The 13,121-nt window shown below is 63.0% G+C and overlaps 2 protein-coding genes across 2 annotated transcripts; one reads left to right on the top strand and one right to left on the bottom strand.

Moving 5' to 3' along the window:
• Nucleotides 1-503: 503 nt before the first annotated feature.
• LENG8 (leukocyte receptor cluster member 8) lies at nucleotides 504-11,210 on the top strand. Its single transcript, XM_087826918.1, has 15 exons — nucleotides 504-590; nucleotides 1,929-2,021; nucleotides 2,690-2,861; nucleotides 3,180-3,281; nucleotides 3,945-4,055; nucleotides 4,760-5,012; nucleotides 5,198-5,339; nucleotides 5,557-5,745; nucleotides 5,942-6,220; nucleotides 6,292-6,432; nucleotides 6,547-6,832; nucleotides 7,228-7,329; nucleotides 7,413-7,481; nucleotides 7,581-7,918; nucleotides 9,932-11,210. The coding sequence occupies exons 2-15, from the start codon at nucleotides 1,984-1,986 to the stop codon at nucleotides 10,092-10,094; spliced, it is 2,385 nt and encodes a 794-aa protein (XP_087683044.1). The 5' UTR covers nucleotides 504-590; nucleotides 1,929-1,983; the 3' UTR covers nucleotides 10,095-11,210.
• LENG9 (leukocyte receptor cluster member 9) lies at nucleotides 11,085-12,906 on the bottom strand. Its single transcript, XM_016222047.2, has one exon. It carries the CDS (start codon nucleotides 12,904-12,906, stop codon nucleotides 11,269-11,271), a length of 1,638 nt encoding a protein of 545 aa, XP_016077533.2. The 3' UTR covers nucleotides 11,085-11,268.
• Between the last annotated feature and the right edge of the window lie 215 nt (nucleotides 12,907-13,121).

Consider the following 13,121-nt stretch of genomic DNA (forward strand, 5'->3'; position numbering starts at 1 on the left):
CCTTGCGGGACCTGCCTCTTCACTCGAGGCCCCCCCCGCACCCCCCCAGCGGGGCGCCCTCCCGCCTCCAAGCGCTTGCACCCTCCGACCCCTGCGCCGGGCGCGCGTTCCCGGTTCACCCGCTAAGGCGGCTCCCGTTTCCGGTGCGGCCTGTTTTCACCCCTTCTCTTTGAGCTCGTCATGCCCTTTCCCCGGCCTCCCCACCCCGGGACGGCGGGCAACCTTACGAGTCCCTTCGCGCTGGCGTACGTCTAGCAATCGTGACGATAAACGGCCCCCACGAACGCAGCCGAAACACGGCCGCGCGTGTCCCCTCCGGGACACCGTCCCCGCCGCGTCTTCCGGCTCCCGTAGCTCGCCCACTGGGTCCTGGCGTAGGCGGGAGGGCGGGCTCAAGTCCAGCTCGCCGCGCCCATTGGCTGTGCCGGCCGGGTGGAGGCGGGGCGAGCCCTCCGCCTGACGTCAGGACGCTGCGGTCAGAACGTCGAAGCCCAAGGAAGACGAGAGTCATCCTGCTCGCGAGCCGTCCCTCGGCCGTGTCGCCGTCGCCTTGGCCCGCTGCTGCCGAGTCCCGGGGGCGAACGGTCGAGGTGAGTGTGAGGCGCGGCGGGCGGGCGGCCGGGCGGGCGCGGCGTCTCCTTTCGGCCTTTACGCCGCGCGGGCCCTGAGGCCTTGGCCGCTGTCACCTCAACGGTCGCGGCTCGCGAGCGTCCGCAGGGTGTGGCGCGCCCGGGCGGCACTGCGCCTGCGCAGGCGGGGTGGGGCGCGCGGCCGCGCACCCGGGGGCGCGCGCTGTCGCCATCCACTCCCCGCCGGTCCCTTAGAATTTCTGGGAGCCCCCGGCGCCCCTTCCCTTATCTCCCATTGGCGGGGCGGTTGTCCCGGGCGACCGGTGGCCCTGGCGCCGCCTGCTGCCCGGGAGCGTGGTGCGCACGCGCGGCGCCGCCGGGGCGCTGGCTGCGGGGCCAGGTGCGCGGCTCCGGGCTCCGCCGGGCGCGGGCCTGTGGGGCGGCCAGGTGCCCCTCGGGGCCCCCTCCGGAGCCGCCAGCCCCCCAGCCCCGGCGCGGGACCCCTGCTGCCCCTGCCCCCTTCTCTCTCCCCTTTAAGGCCGCTTCTGGGGCCTTTCCCAGCCCCCGTCCTGTTCCTGTGCCCTCGCCTCGTGCGCGACCGTCGGGTTCTCCCGCGGGACTCGCCCTCGAGCCCGTCCGTGCTTGTCACTGTCCCTTCACGTTTAAGCCCCCAGCCCTTGCCCCCGGGATGCGCGCTCGCTTTCTCGTACCCCTCCCCGCCGCGCCCTAACTTCCCGGGCTTCCCCTCCAGACCCCGACCCCGACCCCGTCCCCGGGGGGCGTCGCCTCCTGACCCCCAGCCCGCGCGCCCTCTAGACCTTCCCACGCTGGGTCCCCTTCGCCTTGGGGCACCCTCCTGGAATTGCCCTCGAGGCCTTCTCAGAAGCCCTTCCTCCCGCTGACCGCCTCCCTGGGCGCCTCAGCCTCTCCGGGTTTCTAGGAGTCACTCCCAGAAGCCCCCCTTTATTGCCCTCGTTGGTCTAAGCCCCCCTTTTTCCAGAGCTCTCCCAGCCCTGAGGGCCCCGCTCCCTGCTTGGCCGCCTCTCGGGGGTTTCCCTCCAGCCCTGCTTCCATGCTCCCCTGGGAAACGCCTTCAGATCTCCCTCTTTCTCAGTTCCGTGGTTTCCCACCCAGAGCACTGCAGGGCGGGAGGCCAGGCCTTCCCGTCACCCCGAGGCCCTTTTATCCCACACCCAGAATTCTCTTCAGACTCTACCCCAGGGGCTCCTCCTCCTCAGACCCCCCCTTTCTGCCTGACCTCTCGTGAGTCCCTCTGCTGCTCTTCTCCGCTTTGTGACTTTTTTTTTTTTTTTTTTTGCCGCTTGCCTGAGTCTCCCTAACTCATTCTTTTTCTCACAGACAGTGAAAAAGCAGTCTGGCTCCCCAGGTCCACCCCTTACACCCCAAGGTCCAGATGGCGGCCAACGTGGGAGATCAGCGAGGCACAGACTGGTTAGTGGGCTTGAGGGACAGAGGCGAGAGGAAGCGTCGGCCTCCCCCTGGGTGGGACCTGGCGTATTGTGGGGGACGTGATGCAGCAGTCCCTGGGGGTCGGGGTGGGGCCGGGGCCCACTCGCAGCAGACTGCAGGGAGCATTGGTTGTAGTGTGGAGCCGGTCAAGCTTCTGAGCTTCCCCTTTTCACAGTACAGTGCTTGTTTTGCAAAATTGTGGTGCTTTATTCAGTGAACTGTGATTGGGAGGCAGCCACCAACACTTACTACTCAGCCGTATATCTTTTCGCTAATTCCTTATTTATTCCAAAACAGATTATAACCTGTGGAGTGGGGTAGTGTCAGAGTTCATTGGTTCATAGAACACTTAGCTCTTCTCAGCACCAGGTCCTAGGTTAACTTTGCAGATATTGGTAGTTAATTTGTTTGCTTTATATTTAACAAGTGCTTGTGCACTAGGCACCTGCAAAAGTCCTTTAGGCAGGTAACGTCCTGATTCTGCACAGAAAACTGCAACAGAAACTGGGTGCCAGCACGTCATAGATTGGAAAATTTAGGCTGCAGTAGACAGTGAGAGGGGACTTGTGATCCCACCTGGGTGGTGGCCTTTCCCACCTCACCCACCATGCAGTGGGGAGGGCAGCGAACTCGGTGTGTTCTCTCCACAGGTCCTCCCAGTACAGCATGGTGGCCGGGGCAGGCAGGGAGAATGGCATGGAGACACCCATGCACGAGAACCCAGAGTGGGAGAAGGCCCGCCAGGCCCTGGCCAGCATCAGCAAGGCGGGTGCTGCAGGCAGCTCCAAGGCCAGCAGCAACGGGCCTGTGGCCAGCACACAGGTGAGGAGGCCACAGGGGCCTGGGCGCCTGGTGGGGGGTTGCTGGGAGAGGGACATGCTTGGTGTCCTCTGGTGTCACCAAGCTAGAGTGCTCCTAGAATGAGGGAAGCAAGGACTGTTTCCTTGAAGTGTCTGGGGCACCACATGTCCTTGTTCCTGAGGTGCCTGAGTCTGATGGCAGAGGTGGTGTCTCACTGTGGAGAGATGTGCCCAGTTCTGTTCTTTGGCAGTTAACCAGGAAACAGGCCTTCCCATTGGGGGCCGTGGGCCCCTGGGCTCCCGCTGCCCAGGCTGATGGCATGTGGGCTTCTCCCCACAGTACGTGTCGCAGGCGGAAGCCTCTGCCCTGCAGCAGCAACAGTACTACCAGTGGTACCAGCAATACAGCTACGCTTATCCCTACAGCTACTACTACCCTGTGGTGAGTGCAGACGCTTGTCGCCCGACACCCCTCCCCAGTCCCCCCTTCCCGGTCCCTGATCCCCTGTCCCCTTTCCTGTCCCCTGTGGCCCACCAGGTCTCCGCCCCCTCTCCCCCTGTGCTCAGTGCACGGTGCAGAGACTTCAATCTGCCCGCACCGCATCCACATCTGTGGTCACGGTGCTTCCCACGGGCCCAGCCTCACTGCGTCCTCTCTTGCCTACCAGAGGGCGCCTTTCTCTGCCGTGCTTTGCTTAAAGAGTACCCTGCACCCCCACTCTGCTGCTTTCCTTGGGTCTTTTTTTCACAGCACTTCCTGCTGGATGTGCTACATGCGTGTCTGCAGCTGCACATATTTTGAGTGCCAGCTTTACTCAGGCATGGGTTATCTTTTATTTCTGTTCTGTTGTAGTGCTTAAAAGAGCTGGCACCAGCAAATTTTTGTGGAATAGGGAAATAATTCTGAGAACTAAGGGAAGTGGGGTATAGAATTGATAGAGGTTTTTGTCTTATTTAACTTCTTAGTATAAGAGAGCTGGGTATATTAATGCAGTGGAGAGAAAAGCAGAGGGGTGAGAGATGGGGGAGGGTCAGGACATCGTGGCTGCTGAGCAGCAGAAGGAGGGAGCCAGCCTGCCACTCACCCTCCTCTCTGCCTGTGCAGAGCATGTACCAAGGCTACGGCTCCCCCTCCCAGTACGGGATGGCCGGCTCCTACGGCTCAGCCACGCCCCAGCAGCCATCGGCCCCCCAGCACCAAGGCACCCTGAACCAGGTAACTCCCCAGCCCAGTTCGACTGGGGATGTAGTTTTTGAGTGGGCCAGCAGCAGGGATGCCTGTGTTGTCGTCCCCCCCCCCCCCCCGTCTCCCAAAGCAAGTCCTGTTTTGAGAATGAAGAGGGCAGAGCAGAGGTTTTGGAACCAGGATGGTTTGGGTTTGGGGCTGAGCAGGGCCAGGGCTGCTGGGTGATGGCGGGAGCAGCCTGCAATGTGGCAGCCTGTCTTCTGCGCGCCCCCTTGTGTGTACATTCTTGCACAGTCACACACGTGGCCTGGCCTTGCACTTAATGTGCACTTTGGCGGAGGGGTGGGGCCAGTGCAGGGAGGCAATGGATGTGGGCTCGAATCCTAGCACCCCCTCTGTTGGTGTGAGTACAGGTCATGCGACCTGCCGCTCATCCAGCTCTGTGGGAATGGTGGCTGTGTTGTTATAGAGCTGCTCCGAGTGTAATCACATATGTACCTTGACTGTCATGAGACGTGTGCTCAGACCATAGCTGTGTGTGTGTGTGGGGGGTGGGGGTGGCTACTGCCATTTAACAGCAGGGAACATGGGAAAGGAGCTCCATGTCTGAGCCCTCACCTTCCCAGCTGTGGAAGGGTGGTTAGTAAGAGTGAGGGTCACAGCAGAGTTGAGACCAGAGTGTGAGAGCAGCCTGGAGACTCTGCTTCCGCCCTCAGCGCCACCTCCTCCGACAGCCCCCTGTCCCCGGCATGGATGACGGCATGTCCTACCAGGCCCCTCCCCAGCAGCTGCCAGCAGCCCAGCCCCCTCAACCCTCCAACCCCTCGCATGGGGCTCATGCCCTGAACAGTGGCCCCCAGCCTGGGACAACCCCAGCCACACAGCACAGCCAGGCTGGTCCCACCTCCGGCCAGGCCTATGGGCCACACACCTATACCGAGCCCGCCAAGCCCAAGAAGGGTCAGCAGCTGTGGAACCGTATGAAGCGTAAGTGGGCAGCGCAGAGAAGCCAGGGTGAGGGGCTAGACAGCACAGTGCCTGGGCAGGAGGCATAGGGTACTGGGATCGTCCTAAGGCCTCGGGGTGGCCTTCTGGAGCTGGGCCTGCCATTCGCAGGGGGCTGGGGTACGCCTAACCCCAGCTTTTGATGCCCCTCCCTCACCCACCTCCAGCGGCCCCTGGGACTGGTGGTCTCAAGTTCAACATTCAGAAACGGCCGTTCGCTGTCAACGGCCAGAACTTCAGCTCCACCTCAGAGGGCCAACACAGCGGCTTTGGCCCCCAGCCCAACTCCGAGAAGGCTCAGAGCCACAGGTGATGGTGCCTTGCCCCTGTCGTCAGCATCCCTGTGCAGGTTCTCCTCCAGAGGGCAGGGGTCGCTCCCTCTGGGTTGCTGTGAGCATTAACTGGGAGGGAAAGAGAAATGCTGGGGTTGAGTCTGCATGGGCATCAGCTCATGGAGTAGTGGCGGTGCCATGCTTCGCTGGTGTAGGCGCTCCCCAGCTGAGTCCCCACTTTTGCCCTCACTCAGGGGGAGCCTGTCTGGGAAGCCGGACGACTGGCCGCAGGACATGAAGGAGTACGTGGAGCGCTGCTTCACGGCCTGTGAGTCGGAGGAAGACAAGGACCGTACGGAGAAGCTGCTCAAGGAGGTGCTTCAGGCCCGGCTCCAGGATGGCTCTGCCTACACCATCGACTGGAGCCGGGAGCCGCTGCCAGGGTGAGTCTGGCCTGGAGACAGGCCAGGGCTGCCTGGGTGCAAGGTAGGGCCAGGAGGGTGGAGCCAAGGCCCCTGAGGCTGGCTGGTGAGTGCCTGGGTGATTGTGCCTTTCCTGCCCAAGGTGGTGTGTCCCTGGAGCAGGTGGTGGATTGGGTGGGTGGGGGCCTGGGTTGGTGACATCCTACTCTGTCCTCAGGCTGACACGGGACCCTGTGGCGGAGAGCCCTAAGAAGAAGCGGTGGGAGGCCCCCAGCAGCCTGCACCCTCCCAGGGGGGCAGGCACCGGGACCAGGGGCGGGGGAGCCCAGTCACAGCGAGGGACCCCAGGGGCTGGGGGTGCTGGCCGAGCACGGGGCGGCAGCTTTGCCAAGTTTGGGAACCGCAACGTCTTCATGAAGGACCGCAGCAGCTCCTCCAGCACGGAGTCCCGCTCCCGCTCCTCCTCCCGGTCCCCGACCCGGCACTTCCGCCGCAGGTATGTACAGGCTCAAGTGGGGGGACCCTCGGGGAGCAAGCTCAGCCTCACCTTCTGTTGCTTCCCCACAGTGACTCCCACTCGGACTCGGACAGTTCCTACTCAGGGAATGAATGTCAACCTGTGGGTCGCAGGAACCCGCCCCCCAAGGGCCGGGGAGGTCGGGGGGCCCACATGGATCGGGGCCGAGGCAGGGCCCAGCGAGGGAAGAGGTGAGACTTTGTATGGGTGACCATGGAGGGGGTGCTGTGCCCTTGAGCAGCATTGCAAAGGCCTGGGATGCGCAATGCCTGTCTCCTTCACCAGCACTCTCCCCTACCTCCCAGGCATGATCTGGCCCCCACCAAGCGCAACCGCAAGAGGATGGCGGCGCTAGAATGTGAGGACCCCGAGCGCGAGCTGAAGAAGCAGAAGCGGGCAGCTCGCTTCCAGCACGGACATTCCCGCCGTCTGCGCCTTGAGCCCCTGGTGCTACAGGTGGGCGGCCTGGAGAGCAGTGGGGGTGACCCCGACTGGCAGGAGCTGCAGATTGTGGGCACCTGCCCCGACATCACCAAGCACTACCTGCGTCTCACCTGTGCCCCTGACCCGTCTACTGTACGCCCTGTGACTGTAAGTGCTGGGAAGGGCAAGGGCTTGGCTGGCCGGGTGGGCACTATGAAGGTGAACTGAGGACAGCTTGTGCCTCCGAGCCCTGAGAGTTCTGGAGACCTGCCCAGCCTCTGGGTCCTACTTGAGATGGAGAGGACTCTAGAGTCCTCACTGAGGCCAGGGACAAGGCTATGAACATTCGTCCCAGGCCCATGCCGGCCAGGTGCTGATGCCAGGACTGGGCTCAGGAGCATTTCCTCTCACCACCTTCTGGGTTTTTTCTCACGGGTGGGTCACTAAGCGGGTTTGGTGTTGTAGCCCTCATTTCAAACACCAAGTTAGCGGGACTTAACAGGATTTGGTGTGTTCCTGCTCTGCCTGCTGGTTACTGAGCCTCCAGAGTGACTGCTTTTCAGGTATTGAAGAAGTCACTGTGCATGGTCAAGTCCCAGTGGAAAGAGAAGCAGGACTACGCCTTTGCCTGCGAGCAGATGAAGTCCATCCGGCAGGATCTGACGGTGAGGGGGTTGAGGGCTGGGGGACCCTGTGGTGGGGCACATCCTGCCCTGCTCTGGCCTGACTCCTCTCCCTGCTGCCGCAGGTACAAGGGGTGCGCACTGAGTTCACGGTGGAGGTGTATGAGACGCACGCCCGCATAGCCTTGGAGAAGGTGAGTGGGCTGATGGGCTTCTCCTGGGCTCCTTCTGGGCTTTTTCCCAGTCTCACTCTGCTCCTCTTCTCCCTCCACGCCCTGCCCCCCACCTGCCAGGGTGACCACGAGGAGTTCAACCAGTGTCAGACGCAGCTTAAGTCACTGTATGCAGAGAGCCTGCCTGGCAATGTGGGCGAGTTCACCGCCTACCGCATCCTCTACTACATCTTCACCAACAACTCGGGAGACATCACCACAGAGCTGGCCTACCTGACTCGGGAGCTGAAGACAGACCCCTGTGTGGCCCACGCCTTGGCACTGAGGGCAGCCTGGGCTCTGGGCAACTACCACCGCTTCTTCCGGCTCTACGGCCATGCGCCCTGTATGTCTGGCTACCTCATAGACAAGTTCGTGGACCGGGAGCGCAAGGCTGCCCTCAAGGCTATGATCAAAACGTATGTGCAGCTGGGCTTCCCCTGCCACTCCTCTTTTCCCCTCACACATTCCTGATGAACAGGCCTCTAGCTCCCATCCTGGCCTGTCCCGTTCCCCTCTTCCCTTCTCCTCCCCTCCTGTCCTTTCTGCTCCCCTGTGCTCAGCCACCCCTCTGTTCTGGCCCTCCTGTGGTCTCTTCTTCCATTATATTCTCTCTCTCTTTCCTCTCTCTGTCCCTCTCTCTGTCTTTGTCTCTCTCTGCCCCCCCCGCCCCCCGTCTTTCTCAGCTCCGGGGTTCCTTCACCCCTTGATGCTCGTCCCACTCACATCACCTGGGACCCTGGCTGGTCTGCTCCAGGCTGTCTGCCTGTGAGACCTCTCTGCCTTTTCATGACTCTCCTGTCATAACTGCTGTCTAGAGACAGACTAGAAAATAGGGCCCTGCTCTTGGCAGCTTCTGGTGTGGTATCACTGGGCCCCGTTCCTGCTTCAGTCCTTCGAGGGGCAAAACTGTGAGAAACGGGCGAGACGCCAGGCAGGCTGGGCCTGGGTGGTCCTCAAAAGGGCATGCCCTCCGTGTGCTTGCGAGTGTGGGGAACTCGTGGGTCTCAGGGCAGTGAGTCCCCCAGGGAACATAGGCAGTGTTAGGAGGTATCTTGTTGTTAAAACTGGGGGGCTACTGGCCTGTGGTGGGTAGAGATGTGGATGCTGCTGACCAGCCCGCAGTGTGCACGGCGCCCCGCAGTACATAATCGGGCTCCCTGCCGGTCTGTCCCAGGGGGTTGGTCAGGGGTTGGTGCTTACAAGGGGCCTTGAATGCTACATCTGTCAGCTTGAGAGCCACGGGATGGTTTGGAGCTGAGAAGGGACGGTCAATGTGAAAGTTAGGGACACACTCTAGGGCCACAGCATTAGAGAAGAGGTCATGGGGAGGAAACACGTAGGGTGGGGATGCACAGGCCTGCTTACTGACCAGCAGGGAGGAGGGGTCAGTATGCCCCTCTGAGTCCACCCTCTACGGCTGGACGGCCCCTGCAGGGTAGCTCCCGAGCTGCCCCGTGCTTGCGGTGCATAGCTGGTCCAGTAACTGTTCCCTTGTTAGTTTATGTACTCAGCGTTGGGCAGGGGTAGATGGCCTAGTGCCTATGGGAGGGGCCTGGCCTATTCTTGGCCGCCTGCTCACACCTTCCCACTTCTGAAGTTAGCGTTGCCTTTTCTGGGCAGACATGTCCTGCCATTCCCAAACCAGGTCCCTGCAGGGTGCTTAGGCCAGCTCAGGTGGGGGCAGCAGGCTGTCCTGTACCCATGGACAGCCAGGGCTGGAGCCACACATGGGCCTGAGGCAGGACCGGCTTAAGTACTTTCTGCTACTTGCTTCCTAGGTGACACTAGATAGGTGGCTGTGCCGAGACCTGCAGGTTCCTGTGTTGTGAGGGTGGGATGAGAGCTTCTGGCAGAATTCAGTCAGTCAGTGTGACAGCGCTGGGGACAGCTGTCTCCAGGCCCAGGCCCAGTGTGCAATTAGGAGTGTCTCTTGTTGACAACCAGATTTCCTGTGTGAGATGTATAGTGAGCTCTGGCTGGCACTTGTGCCTTGGGTGTCCCTGAGGCACTTGGACGCAGGTTTGGGGTCCTGTGAGGGCTGGGCCCCCAAAGTAGTAGTCATCCTGCTGTCCATGGGCTACTCTCTGCCTGGCCCCTGCCCCTCAGCCACAGTGGCCCTCTTCTGGGGGACTGCTTAGCTCCTGGAGCAGTGGGAAAGTCGGCTGGGCCCTTCCCTCCCCCCTCCTTCCCAGCCCCCGCACAGGTAAGTAAGGGTAAAGGGGGCACAACTGGGGTTGGGGCCACCAGCCTCATCCCAGAGCCCCCCAAGCCCCAGAGGTGGGGAGGTGGGGGTATGGGGTGGGGACCAGAGGTCAGCAGGTAATGTGCTGAGGAAACCCTTTGGGTGTCTGAAAGGGGGGCACCCACGCCCTGTCCGTGGGGCCCCTGCCCGCGGCCTGCCTCATCACATTCTCCTCTTGTCTCCGTAGCTTCCGCCCTGCGCTGCCTGTCTCCTACCTGCAGGCCGAGCTGGCCTTCGAGGGCGAGGCCGCCTGCCGGGCCTTCCTAGAGCCCCTGGGCCTGGCCTACACGGGCCCGGACAACGCCAGCATCGACTGCCGCCTCAGCCTGGCGCAGCTGTCCGCCTTCTGAGCACCACGCGAGGGGGTGGGGGGCAGGGCTGTGGCCCCTACTGCTGCCTCTGCAGATTTTGTTTTTGAGCCATGGACTTGGGTTGTATATTAATGTGGGGAGTGGGCTCCAGGAAGAGCCACCATCCCTGTCCCCCGTTTTCCTACCGGGGAATCTGTACAGAGATTTTTTTCTACGTTTTTATTTTTTGCCTCAGAGGGATGGGATGGGGAGGAGGGGTGGGGCAGCGGTGGGTTGGGGGCTTGGTCTGTCCACCCTGCACCTCTACTAATGCTGTCTCAGTGTTTTCTCTCTCTCTCTCTCGAGCTTGTACTCCGGTACCAACCCGGCACCCTGGCCCATCCCATGCCGGGGGGCCAGCGGAAGAAGACAGGCTGCTCCGCCCGTGCCCGCTGCGGCGGGGGCACCAGCACGCTGCCCGCCGCTCATCACCCGTCGCCCATCTGCCTACCTCACCACAGACTCTTGTTGCCCAGCCCTCCGGGGCCTCAGTGCTCGGGGCGCGAGGAGCCGTAGAGACTGTGCCCTGCCCTCGGCTCCTGCCCCAGAAATGCCACCACCACACCAGGCCACCAGCAGATCCACATCGCCACCCATACTGAGGACTCCGGAGGCATCGCGGGACCTCACCGGCCGGGCCGCCTCGTCTGCAGTTGTACTAAGTTGTCTCGTGTCCCCTCCTCCCTCCACCCCAGTGTTTCTTCTAGTTTTTTTTCCCCTCCCTCCCTCTTCCCCCTCCTGCTCCTCCCTTGGTTCAGCACAGGTAAACGGTTCCCCCTCCCCGCCTTCATGGATCACCAGCTCACGTCATGTTTCCTTCTCGTTTCTTTTTGTGTGTTTATTTAAGTTATTTTTCCTTCTTCCTCCCCTTTTCTTTTCGCCCTCCCTCCCTCTTCTGCCATGTAACTGGAGGTTGTGCAATGAGTTTGCAAACAGCTGGACTGTCAGGCTGCTTTTTTTCCAGATATTCCTTCTCTGCCTCCCCTCCCCTTCCTCTCCCCTCCCCTTTCTTTCCTTCATTCTTTCTTTGGATCACTGAGCACGTTTGGAAGCTTGAGAAACCAAAATTAAAGAGAGAGAGCGAGCGTGTGCTTTGTTCCTCCTGCTTGGACTGCACCTCCTCCTCCAGTGTGTGGGATAGATCAGATTCATCTACCCTAGAGGCCTGAGACTGTCACCCAAGGGGGATCTCAGCCAGGGGCTGGTAGGTGCCCCCTGCCCTCCCCATGCGGCACAGCCAGAGTTGTCTCAGGAACTGGCTCCCCAGCTCCTGTCTTGGGCTGGACCCAGGCGTGGGGAGGTGGGCTTGGGAGCCCTGGGGCACCTTGGCCAGTGTGAGGTGGGGGTGCAGCCCCCCCAAGGGCTGTAGCACTCTGAACCCCTCAGCCTCCAGCCTCTGGCTTAGCACTTGGGCCATGTTTTCCAGGGAGGGGGAGGGTGGCGCACAGAGCACATGGGAGCCTAGAAGCACCACCTGCTTAAACAACAGCTGCGGAGGTACCCGAAGTCCCGGATCCGAGAGAGCGCGTTTGAGCGCGCTGACGGCGGCTACTGTCTCCCCGGGGCCCGCGAGCCGCAGCAGGGCCAGTGTCAGGTGCAGGGCTTCGGGGGGCACCATGAAAGTAGCGCACGATGGCTCCGCTTGGACCAGCTCTTTCTGGGCCTTGGCCACCCCTGCCTGCAGCCCGGGGTCTGTCACCATGAGGGCCACAAAGTGTGTAGGGCGAGGCTGGCGAGGGGCTGTGGCCCTGGCCACGGTGGCCTCTCTGCCGTCTTCGGGCCACGCCGCGGGACCCCACCGCACTTGACACCCTTCTTTTGTCTCGGAGAAGTCATCCAGGGGCCGCCCTGGGGCCACCAGAGTCTGGGGGTCTCCGGTCCTAGCTTTGGCGGCCAGCTTCAGGGTCCTTTTGGCCTCTAACATTGGGGAAGCCTCGCTTCTGGCCCCGCCCTGCTCCTGGGCCTTCACAGAAGCGCCTGCCAGCACCAGGCTCCCGGCTTTGAGGCCTGTCCAGGGTGGCTGTCCGAGCCCTCCCGACGGGGCGTCAGAGAGGGGCGCAGCCACGCAGTCCGGCGCCTCCCGGGTGCCAGGTGGGTCAACTCTCTGCTCTTCCCCGCCATCGCGCGCACCCCTGGTTCCATGCGCGTCCTCGTCGTGCACATCTCCGGCCTCGTGCGCGTCCCCGCCGTCGTGCGCACCCCTGGTTCCATGCGCGTCCTCGTGCACGTGTCCCGTCTCGTGCGCGTCCTCGTCCTCGTGCACGTCTCCGTCCCAGAGCGCGTCTCCACCGTCCAGGGCGTCCAGGATGGTGGGCCCGCGGCCCTCCGCAGAGCCGGAGCCAAAGACGAAGTCGGTGCGCGAGGCGCGGTCCCACACGGTGCGGCCGCGGAAGCGGAAGTAGCGAACGCGGTGCTCCGGCACCGCCAGCACGCCCGGCCCGAGCGCCGCCAGCGGCTCGTCCCAGCAGAAGGCGCCGAAGGGCTCCTCGACCACGCCCAGGAAGCGGTCGGCGTAGCCCACCGAGAAGTCGGCGGGGTCCAGGCGCGGGTCCCAGCGGATGCGCTGGATGACGGCCGCGGCGGTGCGCAGCGGTGGCTTTTTGATCCCGGCCCCGGCTTGGGCCGGCGCCCCGGCCTCGACCTCAGCCCCGCCGCCAGGCCTAGGCCGCAGCGGCGCCGGAGCCCCAGGGTGGGGCTGGCGGCAGCGGGCGCCGAAGCGGCAACGGCCCTCTAGGAAGAAGCGGCAGGCCGGCGGCGGGAGCTCCGCGGCGGGAGCCTCCAGGGACGGCTCGGGGTCCCCGGCCGCCTCCATGGGAACCCGGGCGGCGACCCGGTGTGACGTCACCGCGGCCGCTCCGGCCGCGCCCCAAGTCCGGAAGCACGCCCACGCGCTCGCGGGGACTCGGACTCCAGCCCCAGCGGGTCGCTGCCCACGGGTCCTGGGGAGCCTGCCCCCCCCTCCGGATTAGCGGTTCACAAGCGAGGCCTGCCCCCGCCCTGCGCTTCCCCAGCCTGGCTTCCGCCCGG

The sequence above is a fragment of the Miniopterus natalensis genome, chromosome 18 (assembly GCF_054644295.1).
Source record: "Miniopterus natalensis isolate mMinNat1 chromosome 18, mMinNat1.hap1, whole genome shotgun sequence".
NCBI lineage: Eukaryota > Metazoa > Chordata > Mammalia > Chiroptera > Miniopteridae > Miniopterus > Miniopterus natalensis.

Bases quoted from the DNA above. Each gene is read 5' to 3' on its own strand.
- LENG8 (XM_087826918.1), top strand. From the start codon at position 1,984: ATGGCGGCCAACGTGGGAGATCAGCGAGGCACAGACTG. The intron at 4,056-4,759 runs GTAACTCCCCAG...CTCCTCCGACAG, and splicing joins ACCAAGGCACCCTGAACCAG to CCCCCTGTCCCCGGCATGGA. The intron at 5,013-5,197 runs GTAAGTGGGCAG...ACCCACCTCCAG, and splicing joins GCTGTGGAACCGTATGAAGC to CGGCCCCTGGGACTGGTGGT.
- LENG9 (XM_016222047.2), bottom strand. From the start codon at position 12,906: ATGGAGGCGGCCGGGGACCCCGAGCCGTCCCTGGAGGCTCCCGCCGCG.